Below are 20,249 nucleotides of genomic sequence, written 5' to 3'. Positions count from 1 at the left end.
GAACCAATATCGTCCATGTATCGTATCGTTAATCATGTATCGTGATGCGTATCGTATCTTTGTTAAAATGTATCGTTACACCCCTAGAATTTTCTGTTTACTAAAGAGCTGTTCCTGAACAATCACTATAGCAACGATTCATGTACTTCGCCGTACATGGTACACGTGTGATCGTGGGCCTGCAGGAAATGACCCGAATACAGAATCCATTGCCAAAGCTATGCTCCTGCTTAGGTTACTATATAGATGCCTGTTCCTATTTCCTAGGCTGTTAGTATGCTGCCTGCTTTAGTATAGTATCACAGTTATACATGTCATGCTGCCTCATAGTGTAGTGTGCTCTATATGTCAGGCTGTACAATGCTCTCCTGCGGCCTTCATTCTGTCAATAAAGTATACTCAAACCTAGTGATCGTCTCCTGAACTAATCTTAACAACACATATCACCCACTGCACCTTTAAGAATGCACAGGCCGTGCATGGAAAAAGCGCGTCCCATAATGAATGAACGTAGTGTGTATTATTGACATATGTGTGGATGGATATAGCACAGGGCCATCTGCACGGCTGTTCCGCTGTCGTCGCGCTGCCAAGACGCTTCACACAGGCCATCTGGAGGCACGCTCCACTGCCCGCCATGTGACATAACACAAGCGTGTGTGTGTGTGTGTGTGTGTGTGTGTGTGTGTGTGTGTGTGTGTGTGTGTTTGTGTGTGTGTGTGTGTGTGTGTGTCATAACATAAGCTCTCATGTCCCGTGTGAATAATAGAAGAGGCAGTTACAGTACAGTTACAGTAGATTATGGAAGCCGCCAGGGCCGGCATGTCAGGACATTCAGGGGGCGTGTCCTAGTGAGACTGTAGATCAGGGGTTTTCAAAGTGGGTGACGGGGCACCCTGAGGTGCCGTGACGGCAGTCCAGGGGTGCCGCGAGATCATTTGATAATATTTGGAATTGGACACTTGAAAGAATATTTAGTATCATTTTAAACTTGAAGTACAAAGTTATTTTCAGTCAGTTCTAACCAAAATGGCTATTATCTCAACGTTTTCCTCGCAACATAATCACTAAAATATCGTCACTGTCGGGCAGAAACCTTGTATCTACAAGTTTCAAATGTGTATGGCGCTCTACAGACGGACAGCGGTTGCCGCCTGGGCTCCCGCTTGGATCTGCGAGGACCGCGCCGCGGTGATACACTAACACACTCGCTCTTTGAGTAAACGCTGCGCGGTATTTCACAAAGATGAACACAATCCATCTCTCACCGCCCGCGTACGCATGCACAAACGAGCACGCTCGCGGGGATTTTCACGGGACTGCACCCGCTCGCCTCGCCGCCTCTAAACTTCGCTGCGCGGACCAAATAGCCGCCCGCCTCTCATTGAAAATGAATTACTAGCAGGCGGTGACCGCGTACCGTCTGGAATCCCCTTAAGTCTTTTGGTAAAGCAAAGCCCTGCGACTGTCGCACAAAACTAGTGAAAACAGCAGATCTAAAACAGCCGATCTACTTGTAGATCTGCTGTTTTCACTAGTTTAGTATATTTTATAGATGATAAATACAAAACGAACGGTTTTGGACATACAAGGTTTCCACCCGACAACGACGATATGCTATAAATATAAGGTGCTGGGAGTGAAAATTATAATGTAGGGGTGCCTCGGATTTAAAAAATATTTATGGGGTGCCCTGAGACAAAAAGGTTTGGGAACCCCTGCTGTAGATTTCAACTATATGGATTGCGATTCGAAGTGGCAAAAAGTGGCAAGCACTTGCACAAAGAGACAACAAAGGCTTGAGCCCCTGCCCTTTTATCCGTCTGTAAAAAAGTGCCCTCTCCAGAACCATGAATGCAGTTTTTACTATGGTGAAAGAAATGCAAATTTCTATATTTTGAATATAATGGTGCATTTATAAGGCGCTTTACAATGCTTGTGCATTACATTCACCATTTCACACACACATTCATACACTGAAGGCAGAGGAAACCATGCAAGGCACCAACCTGTTCATCAAACAGTCCCCACACGGCTGCTCTACTTCCTGAGCCACTCCCACTCAATGCTTCAGTTTTATACTCTTACTGTATGATTTGCATCATTATTTTACTAATTTGTAGCTGAAATTCCTAGATCAGTGGTTCTCAAATCTTTTAATTTCAAGGACCCCCATAACTCTTGAGTGTGCAAATAGAACCATTTTACAGAGTTACTCAAGAAACCATGAGAGTCCCTGGACCCCACTTTGAGAACGACTGTCCTAGATTAGTTTTTAATTACACACAGTTATCAGATTTGGGTAGGAAACGGTTGTATCGGTAAATCTGTAGTTTCCAACAGGAGGAATCCTCCTCACCCCTGTGAACGATGTGATTCTTATGGCACAAGAATGGCAGTGGATAGCTTAGATTAACCTTTTCAGGCCGCGACCCCCAAAATAATCATATTTAAACTGGGGACCCCCCACCCTAAAGAGCACAAAGAGTTGAGGCATTACATTTTGTATAACACGAGGCGTTGTGACTCGTGAGCATGTCGATCGGCTATTTTCACAATTTATTTGACAATTTGGCCATTGTTTAATTTGTCATTTTAGACGTATTAAAAAGTCCTCAAATTGTCACTTTAGAAATGTGCAGATACCTTCTATACACTTACAACTTTTTGGTTTGTTTACTGTTGAGTGAGAAAACAATGATGCACATTAAGTTAATCATCTGGGGACCCCCCAAAATAATTTGGGGACCCCCCTGGGGGTCCCGACCCACAGGTTGAGAACCACTGATGTAGTTTAACAGAAAGACTCTCTCACCCCTGTGAACGATGTTGTTTTTATGGCACCAATGGACTAGCCTGGCGGGGCCCGACGTCATCTGCGTTCACTCACTCATTCCTTCCCCAGTATAACGTCTGGCCTTCGGCCTATTGGCAGCTTGAAAAGTGGGCGGGAGTACTTGCCTTGACAGACAGACTCCTCTAACCAATCAGCATAGCGAAACATCTCTCAGCCAGTCGGAAGAACGGCAAACAAACACGTCTTTTTGGCCGATGAACTCCGCTAGCGCATACTCCTGTTCCTTTTTAATTGTTGTAATTGATTCCAACTCTGAAATAACTTCACTTATTGCTTGTTTTATCGTTTCAGCGTTAACTGTTACACTTGTTGCATCGAGGGTAGCCATTGTTGTTTTGAAATAGCTGCAGCATGCATCTACGTCACCGTCTACACATGGACCAATCAGGGGAAGCTTTTCACTTGTTGTCAGGAAGACTACGTTTGTTGTACAGACAGCAGTCACTGATTGGCCCCTTTCAGAAAATAATCAGAATACTATACTGGGGAAGGAATGAGTGAGTGAACGCAGTATGACGTTGGGCCCCGCCAGGCTACCAATGGATGGCTTTGATTAACTGGTAGATAAAGACTCTTACCCCTGTGAACGATGTCGTTCTTATGGCACCAGTGGATGGCTTTGATCAGCTGGTAGATGTAGTTGCGTGCTTTGTCCTGTGGAACTCCGTTGGGCAGCTCCTCCAGAAGCTCCAACATGTTCTTCACACACACACACACACACACACACACACACACACACACACACACACACACACACACACACACACACACACACACACACACACACACACACACACACACACACACACACACACACACACACACACACACACACACACACACACACACACCAGATGACAAGGTTAACAACTTCAACAGCTCCACTAATCACGTTCAAACCAGATTTGGCTCTAAAAAAGGTTCAACTGAGTTCTCCTGCTAAACCACTAACAAATACATAGACACAATGTAGTCCACTAATAACAGTGGCACTGAAAAGTAATACCCTTTTTGAATAATAAAAGAAATTTAGTATAATTTTAAACTTAAAGTACAAAGTTATTTTCAGTCAGTTCTGACCAAAATTGCTATTATCTCAACGTTTTCCTCGCAACATTATTACTGTGGGGCAGAAACCTCGTATCTGCACGTTTCAAATGTGTACCAAGGCCCTGCTTCATCATACAAGACTATCACACAAAACTAGTGAAAACAGCCGATCTACAAGCACACAACGCGCGGCGAGGCGTTGTGTGCTTGTAGATCTGCTGTTTTCACTAGTTTAGTACATTTTATAGATGATAAATACAAAACGAACAGTTTTGGACATACAAGGTTTCCACCCGACAACGACGATATGCTATAAATACAAGGTGCTGGGAGTGAAAATTAAAATGTAGGGGTGCCTCGGATTAAAACAATATTCATGGGGTGCCCTGAGACAAAAAAGTTTGGGACCCCCTGGTCTGGAATTGTCTCTTGAAATGTTCTACCAACACAAATGGCTACAATCTAATAAATGGGAGGACACTTCTTTACACAGCCTGTGAGTCACACAAAAACGGCACCAGATGTCCTTCCTCCCAAGAGCATAGCAGACACAAAGCTTCTACTGTTTGATGTCTCGTTTCCTTTCCTTTTCTTTTTTCTGTTATCTTGGAGCGGCCCTCTTTTAACATCATTATACTTCATGCTGTTATGCAGGGATGTTTTAAGGAAAAGGAAAGGGAACTTGGAACACAACATCAATGTAACTTCCCTGGGCAGAACTTCCTGTACGCGACCGCAGTTTTCCCGGTGAACCTGTGCGCAACGGTGGGGGCCGATGGGCAAGGAGGGTTGCAAGCTTATGAGAAACAACTAAAATAAGACCTTAAAACCTGGCGTAAACAGTTGCGTGCATTAGCGCAAGATGACGATAAAGGAAATCACTAAATGAAAAACAGAAGTTTTCCATTTAATGATTTCCTTTGTCGTCATCATGTTTTCAAAACATTAAATTAACTTCTGAAAAGCCTACTAGGCTTTATGGCGAAAACAAGATAGATGAGGATAAAGGAAATCATTAAATGGAAAACATTAACATTAACTTCTGAAAAGGCTTCTAAGCCTACACTAGCCTACTAGTAAAACTAGTGGAAGCGTGAACTTGCCACACGTGAATAATTGTGGTTGTAAACAATAACACAGACAATGTACATTTCTAGTAGTGGGAAGAAGGGGTTATTATCATGGCCCCAAATAACTTTTACATATCTTGCAATTGGCGACGAGTCTCTTCCGAAATCGACAAGAGTGCCTCTCAATACATAGGCCTATTTAACCTCCATCATCTGCAATAGTCAGTGGTGTGTGTTCCCCACTCTCCCGCGCCCCCACCGTTGCGCTCAGGTTCACCGGGAAAACTGCGGTTGCGAGAACTTCCTGTACTTCCACAACATATTGTTAGCTATTCAGTGCCAGCTTGTTCTGGTGATTTTACAATGTTTTCTAGTGGTGATCATGTGTGCGCACGTGGGTGCGTGTGCACGCTGCTCTGTTCTGCAGCACACTATATAGGTCAGGGGCCAATTCTGATATCTTCACAAATTGGTACCACCCAAGGTGACCGTAAGTTTTTTTTTTTTTTTTTTTTTAATTTTGTCTTCCTACATGTCTTTAGTTTACATTTTGGTATGATAACCCTTTCTGAGACCCAGCCTAATTGATGTTATCAGCCGCTAGAGTCGGTGTCCCATTAACTTTACTATACAGGGGGAAAAAAAGCTAAAAAATAATCTGCTTTAAGTAGCATATGAGGGGTTAAACTAGGGGTTCTTCATGATTCTGAATCCATTGCAAGCATCTGTTTTGCACAAAAAACATTCCTTGGGCTAAAACGGCCCCCACAAAAGTGTGAAAATTGATGACTCATCACTTTTCATCACCAAACCATAGTCTTGTGGGGTACTGTTGTCCCCCCTCCCGGAAAGGGGGGGGGGGCCCTGCGGTTGAACAGGACTCGGGAGCAGTCTAGTTTGTGTAGGAAAGATTTGAGTGACTGTGAAAGAACTTTCTCCCAAGGTAAGATGAAGACATCATGCTTTATATAAACCCTATTATATTAAGCCTAAACGGTTCTGCCGCCATGTAGAACTGTTTTTAACAGTTGTTTTACTTAAAAAAAAAAAAAATTCCGGTGAAAAAGGGAAACACTGTTTGGGAAACACTGTATAATATTAATAAATCTATCGCACTGGAGAAGTCTCTATGTTGGCCAGCCCAGCCTAACAGTACTGTCATTTCAGCTCCAAGTGTTCAGTTTACAGTTTACAGTTTAGGCATTTAGCAGACGCTTTTAATCCAAAGCGATTTACAATAAGCAGATAAGACATCACAATAATAAACAGGATAATATGTCAGTACATCAACAGCAATATAAAAAATGCAAATTAATATCTATCTAGAAAAAAACTATATAATCAATAAAGAAAAAAAAAGGTTTCTAAAAAAAAACTAAAAACAAATGCTAACTAGCTTCATGTATGGTCATTGATTTTTTCAGTAGTGCTAAGGGTTTAGGTGGAGTCTGAAAAGGTGAGTCTTCATTCCACGGCGAAAGCTAGCGAGTGAGTCCGTTGTTCTAAGTGCGACAGGGAGTTTATTCCACAACTTGGGGGCCTGGAGGGCAAACTGTCTCGGACAAGTGGATTTTTGCCCTGGGGTTTTTAGCGAGGGTTCTGACAGCATCCCTGTGTTGGCTGATTCAGTGAGTTCAACAAGAAGATCTCTTCTCTCACACTTTCATATTTTTGCACTTTAGTTTATTGATTGACAGGAATTCTCCTCGAATATCATTTCCTTCACAGCTTGACGCCTGAGCTCCACTAGGCAACTGGAATCAATCAGGCGACATATGGTTCTGTCTTTAACCCATTTAGAACGGGTACACATTATTGTGTATCATTATTTTATGCCTTAACTATTGAAAAATAGCAGATATACAAGCTCACAGCGCGGCACCGAGTGCCGCGCTGCGAGCTTGTAGATCTGCTATTTTTGAAAAATCTTGAAAATTAGATTTTTGACCCGATTCTATTCACGATATTCCTGGCCCCGCCCCCGGCTTCCTGTTCATATCCTGAAAGAAAATAAAAAACATCATTTGGTTTCCTGTGTCCTTGCATTAAAGTGTCAGTAGAGGCGCAATGGGCTCTTGGCTCTGAATGAACCGGTGTTGCCATGTCTGCTTATAATAAGCAATTGGTGTCGTTGTTTATTGGGCTTACTTTCTAATATTTTTTAAACCAGTGGTTCCCAAATCTTTTCATATCAAGGACCCCAGATTAACAGATTTGTCCACAGTCGCAGACCCCCATCTGAAAATATGTGGTGCCAGGGACCGCCACACAGATTTGTGTTGTTAAAATGTTTCAAAAATATTCAAATTATTTTCGTTTTTTCTTTCCTATACATTTTTTAAATAGCAAATATACAAGCTCACAATGTGTCACAATGTGACACATTGTGAGCTTGCTGATCTGCTATTTTCAAATGTAAATGTAAAGTAGTAAAACTGAACCTAGTTAATTCTATTGGGCTTATTATTCATAGACCTGGCCGCTTGTCTCTGGCAATATCTGGCAACAGACAATTCCCTGTCACTTCCTTGGGATCTCTTGTTCTTCGACTTGGGAGGAAGTGAAAAGATGTTTAAAAATGCTCCAGCGCCCTCTGCAAAAGGAAAATGGCAGCCTCCATAGAATGGCCAGGAATATCGTGAATACGTTTCTTTTGAATCCTTCTGAGGTTTTTTGAAAAACCTATGTTTCTACAGTATGTCAGCAATCTGGCCAGCCATCGTCAAAGAAAAGGTCTGTTTCACTTTGGAGCTCAGTTAGTCTGTTCTTGAGAGACTACTATGTCAGTGGTTCTCAAACCTTTTCATGTGAAGGACCCCCAAACTGACATTTATTTGGCCACGGACCCCCATCTCAAAATATTTAGTTCCAGGGACCCCCCAGAAGCTAAATTTGAGTTAGAAACGTTCGCTTTAAAAATACATATATTCAAAGATTTGCACACATTTTCACGACTTTTTCAAAAATAGCAGATCTACAAGCTCTCTCTCATTAGCTATTTTTCATTAGCTAAAGCATTCAATAATTCTATGCCTAAACGGGTTAAATATCACTGCCTCTGATCCTGTCAGTGTCTTTTCAGAGAGTGTGGAGCAACCCACCTCCGTCCCCAGACACCACCCAGCTCCACCTCGTTAAAAGTCTGAACTGTCTGGAGTTGAGAAGGAAGGAAGTTCACCTGCACTGCCACCACCATTTAAAAGCTCTTACTATAAATTGTCTAAATTGCCCATTTTTGAGCGATGCTCCTTGAAGGAGCTAAGCTATTTTTAAGATTTGTTTTTGGGCCTTTTTTATGCCTTTATTGATAGGACAGTAGACTGACAGGAAATGGGGGGGAGAGATGGGGAGTGGCACGGAATTTGGAATCGCACATGAGTTAGTGAGGCCGTTCGTTTTCACGCCTGTCGGCAGGTTAGTTACTCACCAGTGTTGTTTCACTGAGGTTAGGTTTATGCAAAGTTTTACTGAGGTTAGGGTTAGGGTTAGGTTTAGGCATAGTTTTACTGAGGTTAGGGTTAGGGTTTAGATTAGGGTTTGGTTTAGGCATAGTTTTACTGAGGTTAGGGTTTAGATTAGGGTTTGGTTTAGGCATAGTTTTACTGAGGTTAGGGTTTAGATTAGGGTTAGGTTCAGGCATAGTTTTACTGAGGTTAGGGTTTAGATTAGGGTTAGGTTCGGGCATAGTTTTACTGAGGTTAGGGTTTAGATTAGGGTTAGGTTTAGGCATAGTTTTACTGAGGTTAGGGTTAATTAAGGTTAGGTGGTCGCACCTCTGAGCGGTCCAAGCGAACAAAAGCTTCCATGGGCGGGGTTTGCTCAGAACTCATGTGCATTTCCAAATAACGCGGGAGTGACACACGGCAAAGGTCGTTCGGATCGGGAATCGAACCTGCGACGCCGCCAGGCATCCATGCCTATTTGGCAATGCCTAAGTTGTATGCACCTGGACCAGTAGGCCAGCAGGCACCCCTAGGTGTGACTTTTATTCAATAAAACCTTTAGTTTGTTGTTACCGCGCTGCACTTCACACGTATCAATAATGCGCTAATAATAACGCTGCACGTCGCATTATTGTGCTTCCCTTGTGTGCTTCCCTTTATGGTACTACATATCCCAGAGAGCTCTCTGGCTGAACCCACCTTCTCCACATACTCAAAGACCAGGTAGAGCTTCCCTCTCCTGTACTACATATCCCAGAGTGCTCTCTGGTAGGAACCCACCTTCTCCACATACTCAAAGACCAGGTAGAGCTTCCCTCTCCTGTACTACATATCCCAGAGAGCTCTCTGGCTGAACCCACCTTCTCCACATACTCAAAGACCAGGTAGAGCTTCCCTCTCCTGTACTACATATCCCAGAGAGCTCTCTGGCTGAACCCACCTTCTCCACATACTCAAAGACCAGGTAGAGCTTCCCTCTCCTGTACTACATATCCCAGAGTGCTCTCTGGCTGAACCCACCTTCTCCACATACTCAAAGACCAGGTAGAGCTTCCCTCTCCTGTACTACATATCCCAGAGTGCTCTCTGGCTGAACCCACCTTCTCCACATACTCAAAGACCAGGTAGAGCTCCCCTCTCCTGTACTACATATCCCAGAGTGCTCTCTGGCTGAACCCACCTTCTCCACATACTCAAAGACCAGGTAGAGCTCCCCTCTCCTGTACTACATATCCCAGAGTGCTCTCTGGCTGAACCCACCTTCTCCACATACTCAAAGACCAGGTAGAGCTTTCCTCTCCTGTACTACATATCCCAGAGTGCTCTCTGGCTGAACCCACCTTCTCCACATACTCAAAGACCAAGTAGAGCTCCCCTCTCCTGTACTACATATCCCAGAGTGCTCTCTGGCTGAACCCACCTTCTCCACATACTCAAAGACCAGGTAGAGCTCCCCTCTCCTGTACTACATATCCCAGAGTGCTCTCTGGCTGAACCCACCTTCTCCACATACTCAAAGACCAGGTAGAGCTCCCCTCTCCTGTACTACATATCCCAGAGTGCTCTCTGGCTGAACCCACCTTCTCCACATACTCAAAGACCAGGTAGAGCTCCCCTCTCCTGTACTACATATCCCAGAGTGCTCTCTGGTAGGAACCCACCTTCTCCACATACTCAAAGACCAGGTAGAGCTTCCCTCTCCTGTACTACATATCCCAGAGTGCTCTCTGGCTGAACCCACCTTCTCCACATACTCAAAGACCAGGTAGAGCTCCCCTCTCCTGTACTACATATCCCAGAGTGCTCTCTGGTAGGAACCCACCTTCTCCACATACTCAAAGACCAGGTAGAGCTTCCCTCTCCTGTACTACATATCCCAGAGTGCTCTCTGGCTGAACCCACCTTCTCCACATACTCAAAGACCAGGTAGAGCTTCCCTCTCCTGTACTACATATCCCAGAGTGCTCTCTGGTAGGAACCCACCTTCTCCACATACTCAAAGACCAGGTAGAGCTTCCCTCTCCTGTACTACATATCCCAGAGTGCTCTCTGGCTGAACCCACCTTCTCCACATACTCAAAGACCAGGTAGAGCTTCCCTCTCCTGTACTACATATCCCAGAGTGCTCTCTGGTAGGAACCCACCTTCTCCACATACTCAAAGACCAGGTAGAGCTTCCCCCTGCGGCGGAACGCCTCCTTCAGCTCCACGATGTTCTCCTGCTTGAGGGTCCGGAGCATCTTGAGCTCCCGCAGGGTGGTCTCCTTGACTTCCTCATTCTCTGCAGGGGGAGAGAGGTCAGAGGTCAGTGTGGTCTCCTTGACTTCCTCATTCTCTGCAGGGGGAGAGAGGTCAGAGGTCAGTGTGGTCTCCTTGACTTCCTCATTCTCTGCAGGGGGAGAGAGGTCAGAGGTCAGAGGTCACATCAATAAAGATTCATTCAAGATTCAATACTTTATTGCCATGTCAACAGAATTGATTGGAATTTGTTTCAGTGCAGCTCTTAAAGCATACTGTATGCTAAAGCAGTGGTTCTTTCACGCCAAGTACCACCTAAGAAAATATGTGTCTCTCCAAGTACCACCAAATACCGGTATGTTAAAATACAGGTGCGTAGACCCACCCCATATATGCAGAGTTAACACAGGTAGCCAATATTTATTCCTTGGATTCATGGAGATTTTTTTTCTTTTTTTTTTTTTGCATTTCTAAGCCAATAATTTGATGACCCGGTCATCAAACAGATTTATCTATCTGTGAACTTCCCATGCAAACTGATGATATTTCTAATGTGATTAATCTGTTCTCAAATCCTCTATTAATGGCTAGGTGTGCCGGCTGTGCCCTCATGCTCATTTCAGCACAGCTGACCAAGCAATCAATTGCTTGGTCAGAAGAACTACCTGTAGTATAATATAAATATTTCACTCCACTTATATATTTTTTCTTATTTTTGGGAAACTCCTCTGAGTACCACCAGAGGGGTGCCCATGTACCACCAGTGGTACACGTACCACAGTTTGAGAACCACTGTGCTAAAGCATAGACCAAGCTCCGCACTATGGGAGACAGAGCATTCTATGCAGCCGCCCCCCTGCTGTGGAACTCGCTCCCAGACCACCTAAGAGCTCCACAGTCTGTTGATGTTTTTAAAAGAGGACTAAAGACTTTCCTTTTTAACAAAGCTTTTGGTTAGCTTTTAAAACCCTGCCCTTTTTTAACTTGTTTTAACTTGTTTTGACTGCTCTTTGCAAATGCCTTATCTTGTGTTTTTATTTATCTGTACTGTAGCACTTTGAGGTTTGTTGTCAAATGTAAAGTCAATTACAAATAAAATGTATTATTATTATTATTATTATTACTGTACATACATTGACCATGAGAAGCAGCTTCAAGACGTAAAGTGCGTATAAAAAAAGGGTCAGCATTCAAGAGACGGACAGCTTCAGGATAGATACTATTCCTGAAGCGGGTGGTCCTGCACTTCATAGACCAGAGCCAAGGGTACGAACAAGGAGCTAGCAGGGTGGAAGGGGTCAGCGATCACCTTCTGCATCCAGAGGCGGCTCCAAGGGGGGCTAGAGGGGGATTTAGCCCCCCCTGATGAAAGCATAGCACCCCCTAAGCCCATTTGTGATGAAAAATATTTAAGGAATACATAAATTAAATATACATGAATATGTGAAAGACAATTGACAGACTTCTATGTAAACCATACTATAAAATCATAATGTTTATGCTGGAAAGCATCTTCAGCCTCACAAAAACCCTATCCAATCACTCACAGTCCTCAGATTTGGAGCTGGAAACTGCCAATGATTTGATCTGTTCAGTTATCAATACCTTAAGCGAGAGAATCTCGTTTGTCATATTAGTACTATTCATTATTGTTTGTTGCCAAAATTAATTGGCCCCTGCTCTACAAAAGCCAGCTCCCCCATAGTCCACCCAGTCACAATTCTCTGGAGCCGCCGCTGTCTGCATCCTGCGCTTGGTGCGTGTGGTGTAACTGGAGGAGACAGGTGGAAGGGCATGGCCCGTGATCTTATTGATTCAGTGCGCACTACCCTTTCCAGCTGCCTCCTCTCTAAGGCGGTTGTATTGTGATTGAGAAGACGAGGACACTCTCCACAGTAGCTCTGTAGAAGTGAACCATCGCACCACACTGTGATTCAGAAGACCAGTACACTCTCCACAGTAGCTCTGTAGAAGTGAACCATCGCACCACACTGTGATTCAGAAGACCAGGACACTCTCCACAGTGGCTCTGTAGAAGTGAACCATCGTACCACACTGTGATTGAGAAGACCAGGACACTCTCCACAGTGGCTTGTAGAAGTGAACCATCGTACCACACTGTGATTGAGAAGACCAGGACACTCTCCACAGTGGCTTGTAGAAGTGAACCATCGTACCACACTGTGATTGAGAAGACCAGGACACTCTCCACAGTGGCTTGTAGAAGTGAACCATCGTACCACACTGTGATTCAGAAGACCAGGACACTCTCCACAGTGGCTTGTAGAAGTGAACCATCGCCTCCCCAGACACAACACACTTAAAATACAGCTCTGTATGGAACACTTCCTCATTCTCTGCAGAGGGAGATCAATCACATCAATACAGCTCTGCAACGACGGCACTGGAGGAAACTCTGACAGTCAAAGCCTTTTTAATTACAGGGTGTAGGAAGATAACGTTTTGATGTCAACACATCTTCATCAGGTCATGAGATGCACCGGACCAGCTTGAACATGGCTTGAGGCATATTGATGAACCCCTTTGTTCATCAATAAAGGTATAAATAAAGGTATCAATAAAGGAGAAGAGAAGAGAAGAGAAGAGAAGAGAAGAGAAGAGAAGAGAAGTAGTCCATGAAAAGTGTTAAAGATTGCTGCTGTGTTGTAGAGCATCAGTTCTCAAACTTTGACAACTTAAAAACAGGAACAGAAAAACCATGACCCCAGACACAGATAGGTCTCAGCCTGGCAGCTGTGTGTTTTTACCATTGTGTCTCACCTCACACAGCTCACTACAGTTAGGGGTGGGCGATATGGTGATAATGATCGTTGAGACTACCTTTTCAGAGATATCATATATATCATGATACAATTGAGGGAGCCTTGTAAAAAATCTTGTTTAATTGTTAATACAGAGATTCATTGCAGAATTTAATTTTTAAACCTGCATTTTGGTCTAAATCAGTGGTTCTCAAACTTTAAAATGTCAAGGTCTCCACTTAACTCTGACAGCATACAAATGAAACCAAATGGACCCCTAAGGGTCCCCATTTGGTTTCATTTGTATGCTGTCAGAGTTACATACTTGTAAAGTTCAATTTAGACCTCTCAAAAGGAATCCAGAGAGTCTTGTTTTTGTCAAATAACTTGAAAAATAACCATAAAAACCAACGTGAAAAAGAATTGTGATGAAATCATGTATCGTGATACAGCTTGGAAAACCCGCAGCCACGGTCTTTTGTGAGCTCCATGTGCCTGTATGTTGATTGATGTCATAACTAAAGCACACTGTCTGCCTGTTGTATGTTGATTGATCTCGTACAACTAAAGCTCTTCCCCAGGGAGGAGGTGATGAATGTGGGGGAGCTACCAATGCCCATACAGCCCTGGCATATTAATGTGATCGGATTGATTCAGGTCAGGTAAACCTGGAGACTCGCAAGGGATACATTTGTTGTTGAGAATCTGTTCTGCGTGCTTTCTGCTGGGGTCCTGTAGGTCAGGACAACAAACCTGTCTGGACTCACAGATCTAACTGAATCTAACTGAATCCGTTCTAAAACGGATAGGCTGGATTAGGAAACTCCGGGTTGTGGCAATCCAGGATAATCAGCGGAGATTTTGGGGGCATTTACTGTGCTTGATGACTTTTGGGAAGGCGTATGCAGAGTAGTGTGACGCTGCGCTGGCTGAGAAAGCTTGTCCCCTTAATTGGCCTCTTTCTCAGCTCAACACAGTATCCTACTATCCACGTATCACAGATCCGTGTTCAAATCAAAAGGTTCTGTCAAAATATGCGTAGTTTTTACGAATGTGTCTACAGAAAGGTTCCGTTGCTTCTATTGGTATTATTCATTCATCCCACAGATAAGCAGTTATTTCATTTTCTAATGGGCTATACAGTATTGATATTCTAAGGCCAAAAATGTGTGCTTTTATTTTCTATATTCTTTATTACCACGTTGAAATCGTGCTATAATTAAAGTGTGGGGTCGGCAAGAAAATTTCTCTGAAAAAAATGTTAATAAAAGTTTTGAAAACCCCATGTAACAGACGAGTGGACTCTTACCTTCACTGTCCTTGAATTTCTTAATGGCCACAATTTCATTGGTCTCCTGGAAGGAGAGAGGGAGAGAGACAGAGAGAGAGAGAGAAAGAGGGGGAGAGAGAGAGAGGGGAGGGGGGGTGAGAGAGAGAGAGAGAGAGAGCAGCTTGTTAGAAAACAGCACTGCTGTTCAGTGTTCATCTCTGTAACGTTTTCAGGCCAAGGACCCCTTAGTTGAGAGAGAGATGAAGCAGGGACCCCCACAACCTGTTCATAGATTCCATATTGTTTCATCGTTTGACAGCACGATCATCAGTGTAATTTGGATTCATGTCAATTTGTGTTTTCAGATATTTAACCACTTGAACGGTCAATACTTAAAAACCTGACCTTTCACTCTGTACTTAGTCTGCTCTTTTTCCCCTCTACACCAAAGCTCTTTGCCGAAAATGGAGATAGCCGATCTACAACGTCTCGCGCTGCGAGGCGTTGTGAGCTTGTAGATCTGCTAATTTTGGCTAAAGTTCTCAGAATATGGACGCTAGGGTTAATATAAAAAAGGACAAAAAAGTTTCTATCACTCACATGGATCACATTTGGAGGACCCCCTGTTGTAACAATGGGGACCCCCTAGGGGTCCCGGACCCCCTGGTGAAGACCCCTGCTGTAACTTACTACAGTAAAATACCATCTCCTCCACTGCTGTTACTGCTATGAATGAATGATTGAATGATTGATTGAACGAACGAACGAACGAACGAACGAACGAACGAACGAACGAACGAACGAACGAACGAACGAACGAACGAACGAACAAACGAACAAACGAATGGACCATCACTCCACTACTGTTAAGGGCTTTGCAGAGAGCCGTGATTTTTCACACACACACAAAAAAAAGGTACGATTTCATTTTTTTTAAAGAAACCAATGATTCTCTATGACCTCATGCACACCTGCTCCGAATGTGCCGTGCGGCAAGTAGCTGCGGCAGTGCGTTTTTTGCCAAATCGACCCCTCAATTTGTGCTTCTTTTAGCATGCGGGAAAAACTCATTTGACTCCTTTTATGAGTCCTTTTCGGATCTGCAGTGTGGATTTCGCACAGCCTTGCACACCAAATCCAATGCGTTTTAATCATGCAGCAAACGGGAAAAACGCAATGTTCATTATTTGACATGGACATCGAAATCAATTTTGAAAAACGTGTCGATGCATTCATTCATCTCCAGTACATTTGACTATAATGATTGTCTTTACAGACTCTCCCTAATAAGCAAGCACTGCTGTTCAGTGTTCCAGTCCTTACCAAGAAAGTGCTTCACAGCAGGACTCCAGTCACCGTTGCTTCATGAAACATTTAAATGGTTTTAGGACCAAAAATACATTTCGGATCTTAGTTGTATCATCATAATCATGAATCATCCAGAAGTCATCTGGGACAGCAGCGCTGCTTTTAGTGCTTTATGTCCCCAGAATCAGAACTAAAAAATAAAAATAAAAAAAAACGTTGGAGAGGCAGAGTTCAGCTTTCCATGCTCCACATATCTGGAAGGAACTCCCCGAACACTGCGGTTCTGCCAAGACGCTCACTTCTCCTCAATCAAAGATGAAGAGTTGAGGACCTTTCAGTGGCGTCAGTTCAGCAAAAGCTAGGGTATGGCAAAGATGGGAGTCCTCATGGAAAAGAGGCATTACATTTTAACACGGTTATATTGTGAAAATAGCAGATCTACATGCTCACAACGCCTCGCGCTGCGAGGCGTTGTGAGCATGTAGATCAGCTATTTTCACAATGTCGGTTTCTTGGTCTGGATATGGCAGCCTGGAACAGTTGTTCAAGTGCAACTAAACTTGGCATGTTAGTAAATGTGCCACAATCAACAATAATGCATTGCACCTGTGCAGCTGACCTGCGGAACCTGGGAATATACCATTTTGTCAAGATGGGGAGAAGTGTGGAGAATAATTACTATTTTGTTACATTTTGCATTTCTAGTTATTTTACTGTAATTTAACAACATAATAACCAGCGCAGATAGACAAAGAGACATTCATGGATTTATATTTAAAAGTAACTTTTATTTTCCCCCCTGGATCCAGGGTATGGCAGCTGCATACCCCTGCCATACCCAATTGATGCCCCTGAGACCTTTCTCTCACTTCTGCTGAATCAAAGATGAAGACCTCTCTTTTCTGCAGTGGTTTTGTACTTACTTGTAAGTAAAAGTATCAAATACTGCAATGTAGAAATACTCTGTTACAAGTAAAAGTTTGGAAATTCAAAATGTACTTAAAGTACCAAAAGTATAAAAGTACAAAATGTTTGAACAAAGCAGATCTTCAAGCTCACAACGCATTGCGATGCAACACATTTTTTGGAGCTTGTAGATCGTCTATTTTCAAATAGCCAAAAGTATAAAATATGGCTAAAGTGGTTAATGTATGTTTCATAATATTATAATTTGTATCTGCAAAGTAACTAGTATCTACATTTTACAAATAATTGTAGGGTAGTAAAAGTACAATATTTGGATCCAAGATGTAGTGGATACTCCAGTAAAATACAAATACGGTCAAAACTGTCCTTAAAGGGATATTCCACTTTCAACAGGGAGCAGTGGTAGGGCCTCTCTCCACTTACAAACCCATTGTAACTTCAAACTTCATTTTAACCATGATAGATTCATTAAAAAACACCCATTATTTTTTCTGGTGACTCATTTTACCTTCCTAATACGTGAGCAGGCCGTGTTTTTTCGATAACTTTTTTCATTTATTTTTAATAATTATTTGGGAAAATGGAAAAAATGAAATACAAAAAAATAATTATTAAAAATAAATGAAAAAAGTTATCGAAAAAACACGGCCTGCTCACGTATTAGGAGGGTAGTATGAGTCACCAGAAAAAAAATAATGGGTGTTTTTAATGAATCTATCATGGTTAAAATGAAGTTTGAAGTTACAATGGGTGTGTGTGGGGAGAGGCCCTTGGCCTGGAGGGCCTGGTAACATTTACATCAAATATCTAAATATGCAATCAAGCAAATTAAAAACTGTTCAGGGTGTTCATAAAAGCCTGATTAGATGATAAAATTACCAAAAGTTTTTTTGAAAGTGAAATATCCCTTTAAGTACAGTACTTGAGTAAATGTAGTTAGTTACTTTACACCCCTGCTTTTCTGCTCTTCCGCTGCCTTTCTTTAATATCATTTCTCAATTTATTCTCTTAACTTTCTGTTTTATTTTTTAAAAAGTCTACTTTTAATTGAATTCAAAATGTCCTTTAATGAATGTGTTTCTCTTGCTCTCTCTGAACGATCTGTGTTTGATTAAAGTGGATTAAATCATGGGGAGAGAAGTCACAGGATACAGATTAAACAAGTGAAATTGGAAGTGGAACACACTATCAAACTGAAGCTTATAAATGCTCACAGCAACTGCCACTGTAGGCCTACAACTCCTGCTACAGAAGGTACAGATTCTACTACTGTAAAAGTCAAGACAACTGGCACGTGCATACATGTTCAATGCAGTGATATGACAATATACTGTAGATCCAGGGTGCCCACACTTTTTTGACTTGGGAGCTACTTTTAAAATGACCAGCTGAACATGATCTACCCACCCCAAAACATGGAATAGTGACAATGGCATAACATATACCGGTAATACAAGCTCACTTTGGGTGCGTTCGGAAATGCGCACTCAACGCACTGGTGTGCCATGTTGTCGTTCGTTTATTCGGTGCACTTGGTGCGTTGTCGTTCGGAAATCCAGTGCACGGCGCACTGGTGTGTTGAGTGCACGCACTGACCAACCCTACTCAGAAGATGGGGTTTGACGGTGTGGTGCGTCGGTGCGGTGTTCTGATTGGTTGGTTTTCATGGCCGTGTCTCGAATGCTTCTCAGCTGTAAACAATGGAGGAAATAACCGCAAAATACAGCACTTGCAGCTTAATTGGTCGTTTGGGCTTGATAGTTTCACACACATCAACATGTAAATTAACAGCAGGTATGCCAATGTTGTGAATTAGACCTACATCTCCTAATAGCAACGTTACGTTAGCATACAGCAACTGCTGCTTTTCAGAAAGTTTGCCTTCAGAGTTCAGAGTGAAAAAGCACACAGCTCCCTGTTAAAACTGGTCGTTCGTAAATAAGCCACACTGAACGCACTCTCCAACGTCACGCCCACTGCACTCACTGCACTGAGCACACACCCGGTGCGGGTTTCCGAACGCACCCTTTGTCTTGAAATGAGAAATAGTGGGGGGAAAAGACTTCATTCCATTCTGTATGGAAGTGGTACGTTTTCTGGTTCTTTGTAATGCTACCGACTCTTGAACAAAGCATTGCATTGCATGAGGGATGAGGGGATGCCTAGAAGCCATGAAGGACAGGCCCTTCTTGATGTCAATCAATCAAGTCACCTCTTTATATTTTAATTATATATTTTTAAGGGCATGTCATGTGATCTACCTGCACACCCTTGGTGATCTGGTAGATTAATGATCTACCTTTTGGGCACCCCTGCTGTAGATGCATAAACAATAATGAATAAACAAACACAGGCCTGAACAGATGAGTGGCGGTACAGTACAGTACAGTACAGTACAGTACAGTACAGTACAGTACAGTACAGTACATAGTCAGAGCTCAACAAGCAGCGCACGGTGCCAGAGCCAGATGGAGCTCCAACAGACTGACTTCTACTTGCCAGCAGTCGGCGTGCGCCGGAAATAGTGGATCTACAAGCTACTTGGGCACGCAGCACAACACTGTCTACTGTACAAGCTACTTGGGCACACAGCACAACACTGGCACACAAACAAAGGTCCCAATACTACACATATCAACGTTTTAATCAACATCAACAGACGCAAAATTATTGAATGTTTTCTTTGCTTGCTATTTATTAAGTCCATGAATTAAATACAGAGGGCTTTCAATGTAAAAAAAGACCATATAAGGTCTTATTTGGGATGTTCCTTTTAGGCAGGGTGTTTAACTGTACTTGTACTGGACTACATTTATATTGTATTGACTATACTTGTACTGTTCTCCATTTTTGTCTAATAAAATAATCAATCAATCAATCAAGTGCAAATCCGCCATCGTTCCATATCCGCTCCAGAAAGGAAGCCGGAAAATGAATGCTATTGGCTGGAGGGCGGGTCTTCACTCTGTATACACTCTGAAAACAGCCGATCTACAAGCTAACAGATGGGCTATCTTCAGAGACAGCGGTGACGCTCTACTAACGCTCTGTCTCTGACAGGAGCTGGACAACAGCCGGGGCTGTGACTCATGGAGGCAGAGCAGAGCAGAGCAGTGTTGCACCTGTTGTTGTTGTTGTCGTTACAATGGCCTGGAAGCATTCCTCCTCTTCATCATCACAGCCCCTCCTCCTCCTCCTCCTTGGCAGTGGACGGCAGACCCCATGCATCTCCTCCAGCACATGGCCTACTTACAGTACAGCCTGCCTGACTGCCTTACAGCCTACTTACAGTACAGCCTGCCTGACTGCCTTACAGGGACGTGC

The 20,249-nt window shown here is 43.1% G+C and overlaps 1 protein-coding gene across 10 annotated transcripts in view; it reads right to left on the bottom strand.

Annotated features, from left to right (window-relative positions):
• The window catches only part of LOC308291649 (cyclin-dependent kinase-like 5), a 204,169-nt gene that overhangs the window by 74,849 nt on the left and 109,071 nt on the right, over positions 1 to 20,249 (bottom strand). For 6 of the 10 annotated variants that reach the window (XM_080733710.1, XM_080733713.1, XM_080733716.1 and 3 more), the window contains exons 4-6: positions 14,730 to 14,775; positions 10,565 to 10,809; positions 3,436 to 3,556 (exon numbers count right to left, since the gene is read on the bottom strand). In XM_080733710.1, coding sequence (XP_080589836.1) covers positions 3,436 to 3,556; positions 10,565 to 10,809; positions 14,730 to 14,775 — 412 coding nt within the window. Of the gene's footprint in view, positions 1 to 3,435; positions 3,557 to 9,119; positions 9,150 to 10,564; positions 10,810 to 14,729; positions 14,776 to 20,249 lie in introns of those variants that run through there. The other 4 variants (XM_080733715.1, XM_080733719.1, XM_080733711.1 and 1 more) reach the window with 2 other exon arrangements.

Source organism: Nannobrachium achirus (genome assembly GCF_963921795.1).
Source record: "Nannobrachium achirus genome assembly, chromosome: 1".
Taxonomy (NCBI): Eukaryota; Metazoa; Chordata; class Actinopteri; order Myctophiformes; family Myctophidae; genus Nannobrachium; species Nannobrachium achirus.
The sequence above is the reverse complement of the archived record's forward strand: the minus strand, read 5'-3'. Positions and strand labels throughout refer to the sequence as shown.